The sequence below is a fragment of the Malurus melanocephalus genome, unplaced genomic scaffold (genome assembly GCF_030028575.1).
Source record: "Malurus melanocephalus ecotype Western Australia unplaced genomic scaffold, MMel_1.1 scaffold_86, whole genome shotgun sequence".
NCBI classification, from domain to species: domain Eukaryota; kingdom Metazoa; phylum Chordata; class Aves; order Passeriformes; family Maluridae; genus Malurus; species Malurus melanocephalus.
This window is the reverse complement of record NW_026623318.1, coordinates 2,207,529-2,228,311: the sequence shown is the minus strand read 5'-3', so window position 1 is coordinate 2,228,311 and position 20,783 is coordinate 2,207,529. Positions and strand designations below refer to the sequence as shown.

The 20,783-nt window shown below is 45.6% G+C and overlaps 1 protein-coding gene across 3 annotated transcripts in view; it reads left to right on the top strand.

Moving 5' to 3' along the window:
• Window positions 1-6: 6 nt before the first annotated feature.
• The window catches only part of RNF43 (ring finger protein 43), a 59,884-nt gene continuing 39,107 nt past the window's right edge, over window positions 7-20,783 (top strand). The window contains exons 1-3 of one of the 3 annotated variants that reach the window (XM_057367950.1): window positions 7-137; window positions 361-490; window positions 598-1,889. In XM_057367950.1, coding sequence (XP_057223933.1) covers window positions 1,653-1,889 — 237 coding nt within the window. In that variant the 5' untranslated portion in view covers window positions 7-137; window positions 361-490; window positions 598-1,652. Of the gene's footprint in view, window positions 138-360; window positions 1,890-20,783 lie in introns of all 3 variants that reach the window. The other 2 variants (XM_057367948.1, XM_057367947.1) reach the window with 2 other exon arrangements.

The following is a 20,783-nucleotide window of genomic DNA, read 5'->3' as shown; positions in this document are numbered from 1 at the left end:
TCCGCCGCCGGCTCGCTGCCCATGTCCCAGCTCTCCTTCCCGTCCGCGCTCGCTGCCGGCACGGCCGGTGCCCGCCTCCGCTGCGGGGACGCCGGGCTTTGGAAGCTTTCCCGGAGCGCGCCGGGGTGCTGGCGCAGGTCGGGCGATTACATGCGGACACTTCACTTTCAGCCATGCCTGCCCCGGGAGCTCTCTGTCTGCTGTAATTTTCTCCCTTTGATCTCCCTGGATCCTCTTTCGGGCTGTGGAGCTCCGCTTGCACCTACCTGCCTGCTGCGTGTGTGCGAAAGAGTTTTCCTGTAATTTTTAATACTTCTTTTTTGTTCGAAATACCAGCTTTTACTTTTTTTTTTTTTAAAGACCGAACCCAAACATCATCAGAGCCACATGGTTTTGTTAAGCTACTGGAAATAACTTTTGCCTGGGATTTACAGCAGCATTCCCTCCCGGCCCGGCCCCTCCGGACTCCAGCAGGCTCACTGCCTAACAGGTTTGCAAAGCTTTTTTTCTCTTGTAAATCCCTTTTTCTCTCCAGAGCCGTGCGATCACCGTAACTTCAGTTTTAATCGAAAACACTTTCTGTCTAAATTCTCCTAGTAATGAAGACTCCTCKATACGTTTCATGTGACCTTTGGGCAGACCATGGAACTTTCTATTTTATTTTGTGGGGCCTTGAGTCGGGATCTTCTTAACGTGTGCTTGGAAGTGGTCATACCGGAACTCGGGCGCGAACAGAAATAGTGCGAGAGAAACCAGATACGCCGCAACTTTCTGCCTGATACCTGTTGGGCTTCGTGTCTAAACTTTGGAAGTGTTTGGGGGCCTTTTTATTTGCGGGGAACTTGCAACAATGAAGAGGAGCTGTGTGTTTTGTTAATTATCTTTGAGAACTCTACCCGGAGCCAGCCTCTGAGCATGGATTTCTAAGGGAAAGGTAAAGCCGATCTCCAAAGTTGAATGAAGCACTTCTGGCATGAGGAAGATGGAAGGGATCAACTCCATTTGGAAGGGAACGGTACCGGAGCAAGCTTTCTTGTCACTATAAATTCAAGGAATACCGCCTGCCTAATTTCTGGGAAGGATACCAATCGGTGCAGATAACATTCAAGGTTGTGCTTGTGCTGTGGGAAATGCTGGCAAGAAGGTGAGGTGTCTCTTGAGGATATTTGGGATGGATGTTTTGAACCTGTGGATCTTCCTMACTCTCGGCCAGGAGACAGGAGGCCTCCACATCCTCGGGGAGATCTCCCCGCACCTCATCTCTGTGCGAGCGAGGAGTTCCTAATGCTCCCCGTKCACCCAAACTGACTTCTTGCTTGCATCCTGTTTCGCTGATCCTTCTGGATTTATCTGCCGGAGGAGGGACTCACAATTTAGGATTTTTTTTTTCCCCCTAGTTTGTTTGTTTAAAATATGCCTCTGAGCTCCCGGCGGCCTCTGAGCACGTGGCACGGGACGAGAGGAGCGGTGATGGCGAGAGCCGGCGTCGCCCGGTGAGCCGCGCTGGCGGTGAGCGAGCCCCTGTGTGCGGCCTCTGGGGTCTGTCCGGGAGCGCGGCTCGGAGCCCCGGGAGCTTTGCCGCCGGCCGGGGCCCGCCGCGGTGAGGACGCGTTGCCGAGCGGTATGAGCGGCCGGAGCCCGCTGCTGGTAGCATGAGTGCTGGCCCCCAGGTGCAGCTGGCTGTCCTCTGGCCTTGGCTGCTCATGGCGACCCTGCAGGCAGGACTGGGCCAGACCGGGCTGGCGCTGGCGGCGGCCGTGGAGTCGGAGCGGGCGGCGGCGCAGAAAGCCATCATCAGGGTCATCCCCCTCAAAGTGGAGCCCATTATCCTGGAAGGGGAGTTCGCCAACGTTGCCGAGGTGACTCCGGCCGAAGGGAAGCTGCTCCAGGTAAGAGCAGCGGTGCCTCGCCACCGCTCCCGGCCCGTCCCCGCTGTTCCCTCACGGCCTCCTCGGCTCCCCGGGCCGTGCCTCGGCTTCTGGGTCCCGGCGTGGATTTGTGCCGTGCTCCGTGYGCTGTCCCCATGCGTTCGGCTCACGGGGGCCGAGGGGCCGGCATCGTGCGAAGGGCCGATCCTTCCTTCGGGGCCGAGCTGTGGCTGCACCTTATTACTGCTGAACTGTGGATGTGGTCGGCTGATTCCGTGGAGGTTATTTCATATCTTAATTGATGGTATAAAGCTGAGTGTGTCGAGTCACATGTCGGGATGTGAAATATCTGACAGAAAACAGGTTTAGTACGTTTTTCTTTGAAATCCATGAGGTTTTCCACAACCTCTGCTGAAGTTAGAGTTGTGTTTTGGCTCCAAAACCCGTCCTGGCTGTGCCCACACCGCTTGTGTGGGCCTGTACCTGAAGGGTGAATGTTACCCACGCAGGATCTCCAGTGCTGTCACCATCAGGTATTTTTATAGATTAATTAGTGCTGCTCTCTGACCTTTATTAAGGAGAGAGTGTCTCCACATCTGGGCAGGAGGTGCAGGTGCTGCACAGCCAGAGCTGAGCCATTCTCTGAACAAACCCATCTCCTGCACACACTGGGTTTGGAGCTCAGTGTCCTGAGACCTGGTGTGCCCTCTCTCCGTTCTGAGGGTAATCCGCCTGACAATCATTTGTGCTATTCTTGAGAAAAAATGTGACAGAATAGCCTGCATTAATGTTAAATCTTCATTTTCTCTTGGCTTTTTCCAGTCTRGACTTTCCAAATGTTGAAATATTAATTAAATTTGTAGTTTGGAAATTTAAATTTAAGTGATACATTTTGTGTAGTTTTCTAAGAAGAGAAGTATGGCTGAGCCAGCTTTTAGAACATGGTCACCTGTCTGCAAGTGTCCATGGACAGTTTGTGTGTGTATAAAGCCTGCTTTTCCATGCCTTTTGAACTCCTCAGAACAAAAGCTCTGCTATAAAATTATATTACCAAGCAAAAAAAAATATCTGAGACAAATGTACTCAAGGTCCGTTTCTGTCGTGAGGCAATGTCCAGGAAAGTCAATATTTATTCCTTACAAAAACTACAGTGATGTTGCAACCGAGCACAAAGTATAGAGAGGGACCTTTTGGAAATGRGAGGATGATAGCCTCTGCTGAGGGGCTGTGGAGCTTTCTAACCAAATGCAGTAATACCAAGTGGGAATTTTGTGCCATCACAGCAGCACCAGTGTTGTGTTTGGAATGAAAAGTTGTGAATAGTGTCCAATTTAATCCTTTAAAAATCATCCTCCTTATGGATGAGGCTGGGGAAACACTAATCCAGCCTGTGGAGTTCGGGCACAGACAGTGACCTGTCCTGGGTGTGTTTTYAGGCCTTGACTCGGCCACTCTGTGTGCTCAGGTGAGCGCTCCTGTTCCATATCCCGCTGAATCCAGTGCAGGAAGTCCTGGTTTCAGCTGGCAGCGCTGGGACAGGGGGTCAGGCTGTGCCTTCTGCAGCAGGATGTTTGCCTGGTGCCAGGCACTGTGCTCTGGGAAGGCTTAGCCAAGTGTACCTGTGACCTCTCCTGCAGATCTCATGGTGTAGTTTCTAATTCTGCTGCTAAATACTGAAACTTGGAGTGAAAAATGACGTTTARAATTGTTTGGGTCCCAATCATTCAGTGGGTTCCTACCTCTGGACAGAGAAAACAGGAAATGGGGAAGTAACTCTTCAGGTACAAAATAAGTAAGAAATCATGGGGAGGAATTCTTTTCGGTTTGCTTTTAGATACTGGGATATTAAATACACCAGACTTAGGCGTTATTGGGACATCTCATTCTGCGCGTGGTTGTCAACATCCCAATCTTGCAAAAACTTYAGGTCACGTGCTTAACTTCAATGTCACTGGAACTCCTACTTAAATAAACGTACGGCTGAGCACACATACCTGCACAACCGCTTCTTCAAATGTGGCTTAGGGACATAAAATGGTCACGTTTACAGTAAATGAGTCAAGAAGTGGGGTTTTTACAGTATTTTTGGGTAGCTCTTGGTTGTGTCAGACCCTATAAGGTGCAGTCAGCCCATCCTGTAGAACACAAGCTGCAAGAGGCATGGATGGCCCAGTCCTGTTTCCAAAGCAAGGCTCTCTTCCTTCAGAGGTGGAATAGGATTGCTCAAGGATCAGTGGTGCTGAGTTGGCTGTGTAGTCAAGTCAGGTTCTCTTTAACTTGTAATTATCTTCATAGTACTCTGGTCAATGTGTTTTTAGAAATACATTTTTAATTTAATGCAGAAAATCTTGCACGTAAGTGGTGGAGCCTCACCAAAGGCACTTCTAGCAGAATATTTTCCTGGTTTCATTTCTCCCTGCCCTATTTTCCAAGATCATTGACAGAAATGGACTTTGATTGTGGCATGTTACATCTTAGAAACTAACTTTAGCAATATCCTCTTTACCTGCAATAAAATAGCTTCAGAGTAGAATTCCCCTTCACAGCCTTTGCCCCTGTGACCGGTTGTATGGGAAATCTCTGGATTTCCATTGTTGCCCAGTAGGTRAGCAGGAAGATGCCAGGGAGCTGCCTGCCCCTGCCAGTGTAACCCCGGCAGTGTTTCCTCTGGCACTCCAGAGCTGCTGCTGTGTGATGCAAAGGGAGAGGAATTTCTCAAGCAGGCAGAGCCACTTAAGCCTTTATAGGTCAAAAAACCAACACCTCAAACTTCTTGCAGAAATCATCTCCAGGCTTGTGCAGTGCTCGAGCTTGTTCAGGGAGCGCTTGCTTTGAGCATTAACTCTTGCTGGACGCGGAAAGCAGCCCAGGAAACTCACTGGCAGTTTCCAGATTGGAAGTTTTGATTTGGAAGTTTATATTGGGAAGGAATTGTTCCCTGTGAGGGTGGGGAGGCCCTGGCACAGGGTGCCCAGAGCAGCTGTGGCTGMCCCTGGATCSCTGGCAGTGTCCAAGGCCAGGCTGGACATYRGGGCTTGSAGCAGCCTGGGACAGTGGRAGRTGTCCCTGCCCATGGYACGGGKTGAAGTGGGTGAGTTTTAAGGTCCTTTCCAACCCAAACCATTTTGGGATTCCATGATCTCTGTTGGGCCACTGCAGGAGGCTGAACTGCTGTTAGAAGTCCCATGGGAGTCAAAACCTGGCCCTTTATGACAGGTGGAGGAACACGCTTGGAACTTACTGACCATGGACAATCCATGAGCWGCTCAGGATTCAACATGCCCTTGGGACTGCAGTTCCTGTGGCTGTTTGCAGATGAATTCCCTTTCACAGGATTGCTCTAGAGACTTTTCAGTCTCTTTTTTTGATACTTCTGCTGCTCTGTTGGCTGACCTTTGAGGAATAAATCTCAGTTTCTTTCTTGTCCATTCCTCAGTCTCCATTTAGTACTGGACAGAGTTGATGTGGGTTTGAAAGTAGATAGGAAAATAAGGAATGTCTTGGAAAGAAAAGGGGAGAGCCACTGGTGAGAGTTGAGAAAATGAGATTTAAGATTTTTCTAATTTGAATTATGACAGAATTCACGTGCGAATCTAATTGTGGAAGAAAAAAAAGTTTATTTGAGAAACAGTTCATCACTTACAGTCTTGTTTAGGGCAGTTCAAGGATGATCAAGATTCACGGATGCATTATTAAAACTGAGCATTAATATCTCTTTGAGTGTGTATAAGCACAGTCTTCTGCGCAGGGGAAAGATGATTCCTTTAGTCTGTGCAGAGTGGCAGGGGTTGGTACTGTCTCTAGTTCTAGGGCCAGTATTTGGGAAAAAGTGCTGAAAATTTGGGAGAAGTCCCTAATWGTGATATTTAAAAAGAGATGGATAACCTCACATTGCTACAAGGGAGGGCACAATGATCAGCAATCCCCAATCCCTTTACATGCTGACACACAGAGAATTCCAGTGGATATGTGGGACATTGGCAGTCTCACTGAGCAKGCAGTGTGTAGAACTAGTTTTCCCAACATCCATTATTTCACTGCAAGTCTTACAATACTTTGTTCTATGTCCGTACAAACTCAGCAATTTCATAATGAGTGGATTGTAGGRGAAAATCAGCTCTCACTAACCCAGAGAGTGTTTTGTTTTAACTTATGACTGCAGGAAAACACCTTGAGAGAAACAAAATTGAACTTTAAAAGACAGAACAAACTCCCTGAAGGCTCTGAACCCCCAAACCATGGATTTTCCTCCTTCCTTCTCTCGCCCCAGAAAAAGTAGTTATTTAAAAAACATTCAAGTTTATCTATTTAGGATGGCTTGAATGAGAACTGGAGGAGGAGCCTGAATCACCTTTTTCTTAGGTGGTGTGTACAATTCAGAAGGACAGAATCAATCACAGATCCAGTCAGAGGAGGAGTGTGGTGTTCAGAACCCTTGGAATTGCTGCTGTGAACCTTGTGGGATCACCCTGGCCGGTGGAGAGTGTTGCTGGTGTTGCAAGGCACACGCAGCCAGGATTGGAGTCACCTCCCTCAGTGCTCACACAGGGTTACACTCCCAGCCCATACCAAAGTAAATACTTTCGGAGTCTTCTATACTCCCAGCTCCTGGATCAACAAAAGGATGTTGAGTGCATAATGTTGACAGAGATCAAAGAATTGGGAAAGTCGAACCAAATGATAATGGGGACTTAAATTACCTGTGAATAAAATGGTCAGATAGCACAATACSAGGCAGTTCAAAGAAGCAGTTTCTGCCTCTTGGAACAGCTCGTACTCAGTACACAGACTTGACTTAGCGTTAAGTAATGYGCAAGAACTGCCTCAGAAGCAGTAATAATGGAGCCACTTGGCCTGGCTGCAGCACAGTAAAAATGGGAGCCTCAGTACCAAGAAGTGTGACTCTGGCACAAACTTTAGAACGGGAAATTGCACTGAAACAATGAGACAAATGGCTCCTACAGAGGGGAAAAAACCACCCACATTTTTATATGGGGCACAGGTACTGCTCAGGAAAGGCTGAGAGATTTGTAATTAAATTTAGCCTGGTAAAGAGAAGCTCCAGGGTTACCTGATGGTGAGCTTCGAGTACCTGAAGGAGCTGACARGGAAGATGGAGAGAGACTATTTACAAGGGCCTGGAGTGACAGGAGAAGGGGGAATGGATTCAAACCAAAAGACAGTAGGTTTAGATTAGATRTTAGGRTAACATTCTATCCTGTGGGGTGGCACAGGYTGCCCAGAGAAGCTGTGTCTGCTCCATCCGTTCAGTGTCCAAGGCCAGGTTGGATGGGGCTTGGAGCAGCCTGGAACAGTGGAAGGTGTCCCTRCCCATGGCAGGGGCTGGAAYGAGATGAGCTTCAAGGTCCCTCCCAACCCAAACCATCCTGTGATTCTGTGATGTTATGAAAGTAGAAGCTGTTTTGGGGAACACACAAAGCAGTGACTCAAAAAGGCTGTAATCACCCAGCACAGGGACATTKGTAGTGTTAAAGAAACCATTTGGCCCACACAGGTCTCTTAGAAATTGGACATAGAGTTTGAGTGTAGTGTTGGCAGTGCCCAGTGTAAGCCACAGTAGGGATTAGGTCGGTATTGGTGCAGGATTTAAGTGTAACTGGAGGGTTACAGATGCGGGGTGGGAACCTCAGTTAGAGGTGGCGGCTGGAATGGTTGAGCTTAGAGGCTATTTCTGAACCTCCACCCTCTCTTGAGCATATAGAGAGGCTGAGCTGCAGCTTTCCATGGTGTGTCTTCTCCTTTCCTTATCCAGAAAATATGTTACAGGAAACTGCTCCCCRTTTAAGTAGTTTAAAGGACTTTAAACCTAAATCTCCCAGCTTCCCAGTGCACCATCTAGTGCTGGTTGTTGTTGCARTTGAATTATTTATGACAGGTGGGTGCAAATCCATCCTGAAGATTTTCTGCACTAACTTAGTGACAGATCTGGAGGCTCCGGTAGTGACATGGGGCAGGTCATAAATGTGAGACACAAACCCAGCTGGAGCAGAGCAGAAATCCATGGTCAGGAGGCTGAACCCACAGGGCTGGAGTGAGTGACAGTCAGTAGAGGACGTCTGGCCATGCCCAGGCCCTGGAACACATCCAGGGAACAAGTGGACATTTCCCAAAGATAAGCTGGCAGAGGGGTGAGATTACAGGAGAGGGGAAACAGTCCCCTGTTGTGCTTGCAGGCAGCAGCCAGGCTGCATTTGTGGTGTGATGGTTCTGAACCATTAAACAAAAGCTTTGGTGGGCATTTTCTATGGATTGAGGAAGGCTGTTCTGAACTGCATGTGAATTGGTTATTTTTAAATGGAAACTTTCAGAATTGTCAAAGTGATACAAACACCAGCAACTCAGTATGATCAAAGAGAGCTCGATTGTATTGGGCTGGATTTTGGACAAAAATTGACATGCATTTTTATTTAATATATCTCAGTGGTTTTCCATGCAGTGAAACATGCTGRAAACATGCCTAAAAGCCTAAAATGTTCACTAATTTGCCTAAAAGCTTTTTGTGGACTTTCCCCAAAAGTCATAGTCTGAAAACAAGCAAGTTTTAACCTAAACTRAGAAAAGTAACAAGTATGGACAGCAGGGAATATGCAGTGTAGTTTGACCTTCAGGTCCCTCATCTTCAGTATCGTGACAGTCTGTGTTGCAGGGATTGCCAAGGGTCAAATAAATGAAATTTTGAGTTATAAACAGAGGAGAAATGTAAAATGAATCTCAGTACAAGGGAATATATCACACTTGAGTAATACGCATTCATATTTTATTACCCTTTTGGCCTTCCCTCCATTTAAGGTCCCAAGCTTGGCTGCAGCAGGACAGGGGTGAAGTAGGCAGAAGTGGTGTGGATGGTCATGGTGGTCTCTTCTGTCTCTTCTGTCTCTGAGTTGTGTGATTTATTACTCTGCTTTAATACCTATTTATTTTCCCCCTTATTTCCCTGGCTGTGAAGAACAGGAAGCGCTGCAGAGCCTTTCATTTGCCCACAACATTTTCAGGCTGCATTAAGGAATTGTAATCACATCTCATGCTTCGGAGCTTTGGGCCTGCTGCCAGCACAGCTCAGGCGGGAGTTGGCCAAGAGTTGTCTTGGGACCTTTTCATCTTGTTTTTAGGAGCATCAAGGATTGGCCTTACCTCAAAACAAGGCACTCAAACATGTAGGTCAGTGTTCAAAGGTGGTAGAGAGRAGATTGTTTTGGGATGTGCTCAGATTGTATGGCTTACTCCTGTGCTGCCAGATTTCTGTGGAAGACTCTCTTCCCCCCCTGCAGCCACTCCGTTCAAATTATCTGAAATTTTGGGTGTGTATCCTCTTCCTGTGCATGTTGAGATCTGAATCATCTGCCTAAATCAACGGATGTATTCTCACCTTGTCACTTCCCCATCCCTGAAGGGGCTGGTTAAGGGCATTAGTGGCCCTTTGATCTCTCTTTTGTTCTGCATCTGAGTAATTTGGTCTCCAGTGATCAAATGGGTTAATCTAATGCTTATTACTGTGCTCAGCATCAGGGTAGTGGCAGAGATGTACTGGATTGTCAAATACAGCAGTTCTGACTGGGGAGTTGAATAAATTCCTCTGGCCATAAACTCTGTGAAACAAATTAAAAGCTCTTGACCAAGTTTGGTTATGACATGTTACTTCTGAATGTAAGTAAAGCAGTTTGGGGATTAGGTTTGCTCTGTTTTGGTAAAAAGTATGTGAATTCTAGTTCAAAATTACACAAAAGAATAGCTTTCAACTTCCTTCCAACAAAGCTCCRCAGCAGCTCTGGTTCCATGGGGTCTGTTTTGGGCAGCACTGTAGGAGGGGCACGTCCACTGCAGGARCTCAGGGAGAATGACCCTGGGATTGAGTTGGATCCAGATTAAAAAAATCAACAGCACCCAGTCCTGTTAGAGATGTGAAGCAGTTCTCCTTCCAAAGGCCAAAATGCCGAAAAACAGAGCAGGGCAGGCACACTGAAGACACTGTCTAGAAAGTGTATGGGGTGATGACTACATGGCAGAGCACAAGAGACAAATTGAGGAGGTCTAGGAGTGAGTGGAGAACATTGGTYCTTTCATTAGTTGAATTTTCTGCAGGATTCTGCACCAAAATGTTTCTTTCAGATTGTTTAACTGTAGGGAACATCTCCAAGGATGTGAAAGTCAACTAAGGGAGTGAATCGTAATAATTCCTGTAGCTTCCTGTGTTTCAGTTTGAATCAGAAGTTGAATCTTGGCAAGTTGATCTCTTTACACCACCACCCAGTTTAGAGATACAGCTCTAGAAATCTAATCTTGACTCCTTTTTGGAGCAGCAAGAGAGATGCTGTTCATGTTTGTTACTGCTCCAGTCCTGAGTTCTGTTCTTTGTGAATGAATCTGAATAACTTTTTATTCACTAGGACTGTTCTATTCCAAAATCAGTGGAACCTCCCCAAGATCCTGAGGAGGYAAGCGTTCCCCTTCCTCTGGTTGTYAYGCTGTACCTCAGCTGTTCCTGTGTTCCCTAAGTGTCCCACTGGGATGGTAGTCCTGCAGCCATGCTGTGGATACACATTGTCCCTAAATGTCAGTACTGGAGACTTCTCTCCAAACATTTCCCTGGGGTCACCAAAATGTCTCTGTTACATTACCCTTTGTTTCACCTTGTCTCATTCACATAACATGTCCCAGGTCATATAGTCCCACTAAGGTATTTTTTTTTTCCCTCATCTGCTCTCACAAGTGTCTTTTTAAAAATCTTTTACAATTTTAGTCTTTCTTTTGCTTAGAACAATGGTTGTTCTCATTGCTTTTCTGTGTGTGCTGTTCTTACTCAGTAGCAATTCACAGAAGGGTTTAGTCTGTTGCCTGTTTGGATTTGCTTGCAACACTTCGCTCTCCTTAGAGAGATAATCTGGTCTTTCCATTGCCTCCTTCAGGAGACCTCTGACCTCTGTTTTGTCACTCTAGGGGACCAAAAGCTGCTGTCTGTAAACTTTGCATAACTTCTTCATGAGAGAAGCACGTCAGATTTGAGTGATGGACAAACCACACGTGCTCAAACAACACACAGTCCTTATGTTAAAAAAGATCATCAAACAATTTGTGTTGGTTTTTGGTTGAGAAACCTCCCATTTCATCATTTCTGGCAGTTCCACTTGGTTGTGGCCTGAGCTGGTAGCAGCTCTTGTCTTCATTCTTCATCTCTGGCTGCCTCTTCCGTGGTTGTTTTCTCCACAAAAAAAAAGACTGGGGAATGCCACACTGCCCTTGGCCTTTTCCATGCCCTCATTCAAAAGCCTGCTTCTGAAAAGCCACTCTGGGACAGTGACAATCATGTACTTTATTCCCGCTGAGATGTTAAAAGGCCAAAAATCATCCACAGTTGTGTTTTAATTTAGAAAACGTTGACRTGAAATCAAATAAGTTCACTTAAAAGGACCTGAGAGGGCAACTCAGATCCTTTGCAACATCCGATGCAACATCCTTTGCATCTGTGTGAGGATAGYGCAGTAAGAATTAAGATAAAATGTACCTCTCAAGAAATACTCTAAAACTGATAAAAGCATTTTAGGATATGTAAAYATAGGAGTAAGAAAGTATATAAAAGCATCCTGGAAAAGTAAGAAATTTGGAAAAGTTAGAAAAAAGAAGACCAAGCTGAAAATACGTGAAGACAATGAAAATAGAAGAGAAATAACTTGAAAATGGTGAAAAACCTAATACTAGATTCTCTTCAGTCACAAGCAGAAAGCTCACCTGACAGTTGGTAGGCTCTATAAAAAATTAAAGTCTAAAAGCTGTGCTTAGGACAGCTAAACTCCCAGCAGAAAAATGAATGCAATTCTCCTTGTGCTTTCATCTGTCTCAGGCTGAAATGTCTGGAGATGAGATGGTGATGGAGATAGAAACAATTAGCACTATCAGTTGCTGGGATCAGATGGTATTCACCCAAGGACTGGGGAGGATGAAATCGTTGAACTATTAACTTGTCTATGAACTCTTGTTTAAAATCCCTGGAAGGTGGCTGATGAGATTCCAGTTTTTCTCTGAGCCCCAATTCATCCACAAAAGCCCAGAATAGTGTGCTGTAAAATGATGAAGTGATAGGATTTATAACACAGAGTGTTACAAGTGGATGTGTAGGAGTCAACAGAGGCATCAGTTAGGCRGCTGTGGCTGAATTTCCCAATTGCAGACTTCCAGGGAAACTAAGACATGGATTAAGAAGGAGGCTCCTGGATTAATGATTATTGGAAGGTAAGAAGCAGGTGGAAGGAATARCTGGCAGATTTTCCCTGTGGAAGAAGCCCGTGGCTGCAGCTGCGYTCTCCCAAGTGTTGCTGAGCACCTGGAAATAGAAATGCTTGGTAATGTTCTAGAGCTTCSTATTCAGGATTTAATTAGAAGTAATGAAAACAAGGGAATTCAGCTGTGAATCATTGCAGGACTCATGAGACCAGATCCTCGAACGAGAGCGTGGAGAATCAGTAATTTCTTTACATTCAGGTGGTGAGCTCTGATTTKCCCATTGTCACAGCTGTGCCTTGTGGTTTTAACAGACTGGTGCATGCAAGTGTCAGTTTGGTACGTGGTGGTTTATAAAGACAAAGGGAACATTAGCAATGAAAATGAGAGAATAAGCCACAGAATCTCTCTAAGCTGCTGTGAAAATCCCAGGTACATCCAGATGTTGAATCCTGTGTGAAGTTCTGTTCCCCACAGCTCTATAAAAGCTGTAGCTGTATTGGAAGGATTTTGGAGGAACACATGAGGATAAAAAGAAGTGTAAGATGTGTTTTATCCAAGAACAGCAAACTGGACTAATACTCTTCTGGCTGAAAAAGAGGCAGCCGAAGGGTGATAYGAAGAAGATCCACAGAGTCATGAATAGGGATTGACTGTTAGTCTCTCTCAATATGAAAATAATGGGGCATCACATGAAGCTATAAAGARTCAAGTTCAAAGGGAAGTGCTCTTTACTCACTGTACAATTAAAATGTACAATCCCTTGCTGCAGGAACTGCTGTGGATGCTGAAAGTTTGTACAGAGGTTCAAAAGCCACTGGAACTAATGAATGGGAGAAGGCTCCACCAATGGCTGTGAAATAAGCAGTCCCAGCTTTGCCTCAGGGAGTCTATAAAATGTTGGAGGCTTGGAGAATGTCCTGGACAGAAGTCCTACAAGCTTGTCCTGTTTTCACTTCCCCTTCAGAAATCCACTGTTGGCAACTGTCAAAGCAATGATGCTGGGCTGGCTGGTCCTTTGGTCCAAATCCACCCTTGCCTTCTCCTCTCCTGCAGAAACYTTCTGGCCCGAGCCCCACCACCCTCAGCATCAGCTCTTCCAGCCCCCTTCTGGAAGTCAGGGTGGCAAAACTGCTGTAAGTACCTCCTGCACCCTCCATCATCGACAGGAGTACARCTGTTGGTTCACATCGAAGGCACTGGGAGGTTCCTTGGGTTCGATTATTGAAAAYTTCACAACATGGCTTTCAGCTGGTGCTGTGAATCAGCATTTGAAGCCATTGGCACTTTGGCCTTCATGTAATGGAATCTCGGAATGGCCTGGGTCAGAAGAGACCTTAAAGACCATCTTATTCCACCCCCTGCTATGGAGGGAGACACCTTTCACTAGACCAGGTTGTTCCAAGTCCAGTCCAACTTTATTTGGCGTACCATTTTTATCCTTTGTTACCCTCATCCTTCATGATTCCCTCAATTGTGTTCCACTGATGGGATAATAACCATTATAATTCCATCATTTATGCTTCCTGTGTATATCTCAAGCAGCAGAACCTGAATCTTTGATGCCTTCCAGGGTCTGGGTACAGCACATGATGTCAGAAGTTACCTTTTCTTTATAAGAGCTGTATCTCAGATATTCCTTCATTTGAAATAAGAGTCTCTACTTATTACAGAAAATGTACTTTTTGAAGGTCTGTTGATATATTCCTCTTTCCTTGCCKAGGGAATGAATCAAGATAACCTTCAAACATCAAGTGTTTGTTCACTAAGAAAACTAGTTGATGTAGAATCATAGAATCATTTAAGTTAGAAAATACCTTTAAAATCATCAAGTGCAATCATAAACCGTAAAAATTTATCTTGAAACAAAAAGAACTGAGACATCGTACTGCTGGGAAAAGAAAATGATCCTATGGCCATGAGCTGAATTACTCTACACTGCTAATTTAATAAACACCTAAATGTGCCCTGAATGGCCATCAGTACTTTGTACTGTTCTAATTAGAGAATTTCAGATAAATAAGTCAGTTAACTGCTTCTGGGACRTAAATTCTTACCCCCACCTGGGAGGTGTTAAGTCAAAAACAGCTTCAAACCCTTGCCAACCATACCATTTTAGATTGGATTTTGGGGAAAATTTCTTCATTGAAAGTTTGGTCAGGYAYTGGCAGAAGCTGCCCAGGGCAGTGGTGGAGTCGCCACCCCYGGAGGGCTTTAGTAGCTGTGGATGTGGCACKTGGGGACATGGGTGGCCTTGGCAGTGCTTGGGGGAATGGCTGGATGCGATGATCTCAGAAGGCTTTTCYGACCTAAACACTTCTGTTTCCATGATTTGCGTTTTTAGATCTTTTTGTTCAGCCAACGTCAATAAAGGTATTTTGAGGTTCTGTCATTTCTGTCTCAAGCCGTGGAGCCAGGGAATGCAGTGTGCCTGATGGAGCCCTGCACTGGGAATGCTGGCTGCTCCAGGGGCAGAAAGCTGGTTTAGCTGATCAAGTGAGAAATGTGGAATAATGCCCCAAAGGGCAGCTTGCAGAAACAAGGAGCTTTGCAAAGTCCACTTCCTCAGGTGCCAGCAAGTCCTGGCTCTGTTGCCTACAGGCCAGCCTGTTCCTTGGAATCCTGGTAACACATTCTTGACTTTGCAGTCTGAAAGTTTAATTGGTGCTTGTCTAATCCATCTTCCCCAAAAGCCAAGTACTGGATAAGGCAAGATGGTGATCCTACAGGCTTTGTTCTGGCTGGGACAGGCTGAGGAAAAGTTAAAGCCAGAGGGACTGGACAACCTTGCCTGTTCTCACATCCTGACTTGCACAGAAGACAAGACATTTGCTCCAGCCCCTCCTCTGAACTCTCCCCTCCAGGTTTTGCTGGTTGTAATTAGAAGCAGCTTCGCTTCTCTTGACCTCTTAGCCCTACTGTRTTTCAGTGGTGCTGCGTGGTTTACTGGGCTTGGTGGGTAGTGATGTACAGATCACACCAATGCAGMCACCTGGGCAAATATTTCCATCAGAGGGATTTCCAATTTTCTTTGATCTTGTGGTCCTAAAATTGTGCAGGAAGCCTTGGTAAGAGTGTTGATTTCTTTCCCAGTATGGGATCTTAAGCAGGATCTCACCATCCAGACTGTGTGAGCCTGTGGCAGCTTGTTTATTATTTCAACCATGTTCCTAAATATGAGTTCCCTGGSAGCACAGAGTTCTGCCAGAGGGTGAGAAGGACCCACTGCTAAATTTCTGACATGCAGAGTCTTTGGTTCCCCTTCCCAGATAAGGTTTTTTATGTGCSTTCCTGAGGTCATACCTGAGTTTCACTGGGGACAGAAAATAGCCCTTCTTTTCCCCCCAGTGACCCCCAGACCTTCATGGACAGAGAGCTTTGTCTCCTCAGCCACTGATGTCAAGCAGAACATCTCTTTCTGTCAGCCTGGGATCAAACCCCTCAGGTGGCCTCTGTCCATTTGTATCATGACCTGGGAGATAAAAGAGGTGCAGTGATATTGGTAATTGCATAACATACTGAATCAGGAGATGTTATGATACTGCCCAGGTGTTGTGCCTCTGGCCATTAGTAAATTCCATCAAAGGTCAAGTTGTTCARTGGCCTCTCCAGAGGATGGCTCCATTCCTTGTGTCTGTATGGCTGTGGAGTTCCATTAAACTCTATACCATTGCTGATGCTTTGAGGAATGCTGCCAAATTAGGCAGATTGTGGTTTGCAGATTACTTCAAAATGCTAGACATGCCCCTTCACTTACTGTAGAAAGAGTGGAGAGGGAATTACTGCTTGGAATTGCCTCCTGAATGTGTATGTGGATTGTTAATGTACAGGACAGAAGGTGTTAAAGGGATAGTAATTGGGCTGCTCGGAGACATACAAATCCACATGAGCTGCTCTCCTTGCTCCCGTTGGAGTCCTGTGCTTGGGTAGTCTGTCCCTGCTTCCTGTCCTGAGCACACTCATATGGAAATGTGCATCCCAAAGAACACTGCTTAGTGCTGGGAGACATTTACCATCTTCCACGGCACACTCGGACATTTGTGCCATGACTTATGAAGTGAGGGGGAAAAAAGGTGGAATGACACTGGTGGTATTTTTGGGTGGCCATAGTGCTTTGGGCAAACAAGATGAATGCGGGGAGCAAGAGGCTGATGTTTCCATGAAGGCAGACTTTCTTATGTTTGTTTAATTCTGTTGACCATGTTAAGAACTTTGAGAGATTTTTTAATACCTTCTAAACTGCAGCTAAGCATCTGTGTGAACATGGGCTTAAGTAGGTGGGCTGGAGGACTGTGGGTGTTTTGTGAGTATTCCTTCGCATCCCTGAAAAATCCTGTGCAACCCAGGTGAGAGCTGCTGAATCTTGATACATTTTGAGATTTTTTTTTAATGTGTTTATGTTAGCACAGATTTGAAGGCCAGTTTTGTATCAAATTGTAGCTTGTGTGTGTTGTGTTGGAGGGATCACATTGCCTGGAGAGGTCAGTGATGGTTTGGCTGCCTCTGGGCTGTCCAAGCTAGTCCATAGTTCGGATGTTTGTTACGGATTTCCTTTAATCCAGTCTGGCAATTTCTGTGATCTTCGATCTCCATCTGAATTGTACCCAGAGGTTCACATCTGACCTTTTGACCGTGATATCAGTCTGGCAGCCTATGTTAATTTGTTATTTCGTCATGATATTGTCCTTTCATTGACCTTTGGTTGTTTTCAGAGTTGGTGCTTTCATGGGTACAAGTCCCTCATCCTTTGTATTTTCTGAGCTCTTTGTTCTTGAATTATACTGATGTCTGTGACTGTGTCTGTTCACACTAAAATGTCCATCTCCCATGTGGAAGAGACATCAGAGCTGSTGGCAAGCCTTGTTTTTGTCATTATTTCCAACGGTGCAGGACTTGGTGTTTGTTATCTGCAGCAAGGTTGCCACAGAGAACTAATCTAAGTTCCTCCATTTGATTGGCTTTTCCAGTTAAATAGGTAGTTATAAAACGAATAAACTTAATTGATTAGCATAGGGCGAAGAGAATAGAACAATGTATGAGCATYTCAAGTTCATTTCTGATTTATTCTTCACCTGTGGAAACTTCAGTGTGTACAGTCTTGTCCATAGAAATGTTTGAAGCCTGACTCTTTATGTGTAGCTGAATTATTCATTAAACAGATCTCTACCAAACTCCCTTTTCTCTCTCCAGTTGAGATAGGAAACATCTTGGGGTAGAAAATGAACTGAAACATCCCGTTTATCAAATGTTTCTGTAGAGTTGTTCTCTTTTTCTTACGCAAAGCCCAGCTCAGTGATATATTCACCCAGTGAGCGCTGGTGGAGAGGGAGAACTTTGAGTTTCAAAGTAATTTCTTCTTCGTCTTTAAATTTGGACATTCAGTTGTATTTTGCCGTATTTTCAGTTACTCTGAACTTCAGGAGCTGAACTATCTTTCAGATATATTTACAGGGATAATSTATCTGCCGTTTCCACTCAGGCTGTGCCTGTAAGCCGATATCTTTGGGGTTTCTCTGAGCTTCACTGGTGTGTTTGGCTTTGTTTTGCACCATGTTTTAACAAGATAAGCATCTGTCCGTATTTTCCCTTCATTTCAGTAATTGCCTTCTCTAGTGACCCATTTCCTGTCTCTTCTATTCAGGTATCAAGACCTCTGTGTGCAGCCCATGAACCCCAGTGCATAGAGCTCTTACTTAATCATGTTATCATCTCAGGTAATTCATTAAAAGCTCCTCAGAGCAGCAAATGGAACTAAAAAAAGCACTCATTTCTCTCAACTCCCTCCCCAAAGACAGAACCTTTGTAAACAGAGCTGCTTACCAGGTGCCTGGAAATTTGACATCATCAGCCACTGAGGTGGGAATTGAGCTTCTTACAGAGTTCTTTCACTGAAATCACTTAGTCCCCCCCCAAAATTCAATCCAGTTGCTATCAACTCACTGTTTGCCACTGTTCTGACGTGCTGCAGAGCAATAAAGGACAGGGGTTTGAGTATGTGTGAGGTTCAAACCATAAAGGAATTTATACCAAAAACACAATAATTGAGGTTCTACATCAAAGAAATAAGGAAAYAGCTCTGTCTCTTGAAGCCAGATGTGATGTGCTCTCTTAAAAGGAGCTGAGCAAGTGTTCAGATCTATTCTGCATCCTCAGACCTCACGTTCATGATTTTGCCTGATGAAAATTCTGGGTAACTGTGATGCAATCTCCTTGGGAAGCGGGGGGATGGCTGCCTTGCAGGAACATGGGAATGCAATGTACTTTTACCCGTGATTGACTGGAAGTTCAGGCTCAAATGAGAAACCAAGGCTGTAAATCCAGATAATTGAACAAAAGTCAAGTTGATAAAACTTTTTCTCCTTATTGCCCAGCAATTCTGTCTTACTGGGACAGTGTTGGGTCAATGTCTGTATCGGTGTGATCCTGCCTGGAGCCGAGCAAGCACAGACTGTTGTGTTCATTTCAGGCTCTCGAGGTKTCCAGTGGAGAGGGAGAGGACCAAGGCTGAGCTGAGCCAGTGTGAGGGCAGCAGGAGAGCGAGTGCSCTGCCTCTCCTGGGGCACCTTCCCCAGGGATACCCATGGCAAACAGCCTTGCTAAACTGCCTGATCAGTTTAGTTGCTTGACATGAAAACCCGGAACCAGGTTTAAAGGAGCTATGAAAGTCTGTGCCAAGAGTTTAATTCTCTGTCGGCTCTGCTACTTTTTTTCCAGCAATAATAAACCAGTAATAATCAACTCTGATTGTTCAGCCCAGAGAAGAGAAGGCTTCAGTGTGACCTAATTGTCACCTTTGAGGACCTAAAGGGAGCTGACAGGGAGGATGGTGAAAGACAATTTACCAAAGTCTTGGAGTCACAGGACAAGGAGGAATGGGTTCCCAGTGCCAGAGGGCAGGGATGGATGGGAGATTGGGAAGGAATTGTTCCCTGKGAGGGTGGGGAGGCCCTKGCACAGGGTGCCCAGAGCAGCTGTGGCTGCCCCTGGATCCCTGGCAGTGTCCAAGGCCAGGCTGGACATTGGGGCTGGGAGCAKCCTGGGACAGTGRGAGRTGTCCCTGCCATATCAGGGGAATGGAATTGGATGAACTTTAAGGTCCTTCCRACCTAAACCATTCCAGGATTCCATGATATTAGATAGTGTTGAACCTCTCCTAGCAGTGCACTGAGGTATCTGCTTCCATAAATTCTTCTGCCCTCATCTCTTTAGGGTCAGGGGTTTTGTACAGACTTACTTTGCTGGTTTTAAAATAATAATTTTCTTACTCTTATTGGAGAATATGAAGTCAAAGGTGCCTTTACCTAGAAGTAAGAGAAAGATTTACCTAAGAAGTGAAAAATAAGATCTAAAATGGTGCTTCTTCAGGGAATCCAATCCCAGCTGTTGGACTTGATCTCTCCAAAAGGTTGTTTTCTGTGCAGAGRAATTTTACCTCCTTCATGGAAGGTYATTGGAAAGGACTGGGACTTCTTGGGTCAACTGCTCGAACACAGCATGGGCAAGTGCACCATGCAAGGGCCCARTGGTTTTGGAGATGGGGCAAAGCAGCTCAGCAAGTGTGGGCTGCACTCAGGCACCGTGAATGTGGCAGGTGCTTGGAGTCACGAGAGAAAGCCCAGGAGAAGAAAAAGATCAAGGGGGATCCATCCTCCCAAATCCCAGCATYGGGGGCTTTGAGGCCGCCCAGGCTGGCAATGACAAACAGGATACTTGAATTGTTAGCTGGAATGGATCTTCCCCCATGGTTATCTGGATCTTTTRTATCTGCACATCATCTGTCATCAGGGAATTTCACTCTGAGCCTGTCAGAAGAATTCTTTTTGTTTACTTTAAACCTTCTCCTTGGAAGTGGTTTGAGGTGCCACCTTCCGCTCCGCGTTATGAAGAATAGTGAATAATTAATCTGCATTTGCATCATTTCCGATGTTCACAACTTTACAAGGCACCATCCTCTCCTGGGTGGAGCATCCTGGGCTCCTCTTACCCACAAACAATTTCCCACCTTTTTGCTACCTATTTTTTCTACCTGTGCCCTTTTTCATATTTTTGCATGTTGAGATAGGGTCACCATTACCAAATGGACTGTTGGGCTGAAGTGTGCCATGGACAGCATTTGCCAGTCCTCTTTCCCCATATATTCCTAATTTCATCTGCTTTTTTGGCAAGGCAGGAATATATAGAGAGATAAAAAATAGATACAGTGCCTACCAACAATGTGATGTTTTCAGAAAGTATTCCAGAATGATTCTAGGATTTCTCCTGAATTTAGTGAGCCATTTTAAAGTCAGTAACCTTGTCTTTACACCTCAAAGGATTGTTCCCAGGCACATCCCTTTGCACTCACTGAATTTCCCCTCTCTCTCACAGAGCCATTTCAGCAGCAGTCACAYACAGGGCTGATCCCAACCCCTTGCTGAAGAACACTTGCTCTACTTTTTCCCTAATTACTGCTGCCCCCTCTCCTTTCTGCACCATAACTCATCCCTCASGTGCTGTGACCTCAGGCCTTGTGCGACCCTTTCCCACACCTGTCCAATTCATTACAACTGCAGCAGATGCTCGATTTTATTTACTGGGTTCATATTCTGATGTTTCCATGAGCTGAATGAGCTCACAAAGGAGTCAAGGATGGGGTGAGCAGTGGGGGATGCGTGGCCAGGAGCATGGGAGGAGGTGGGACCT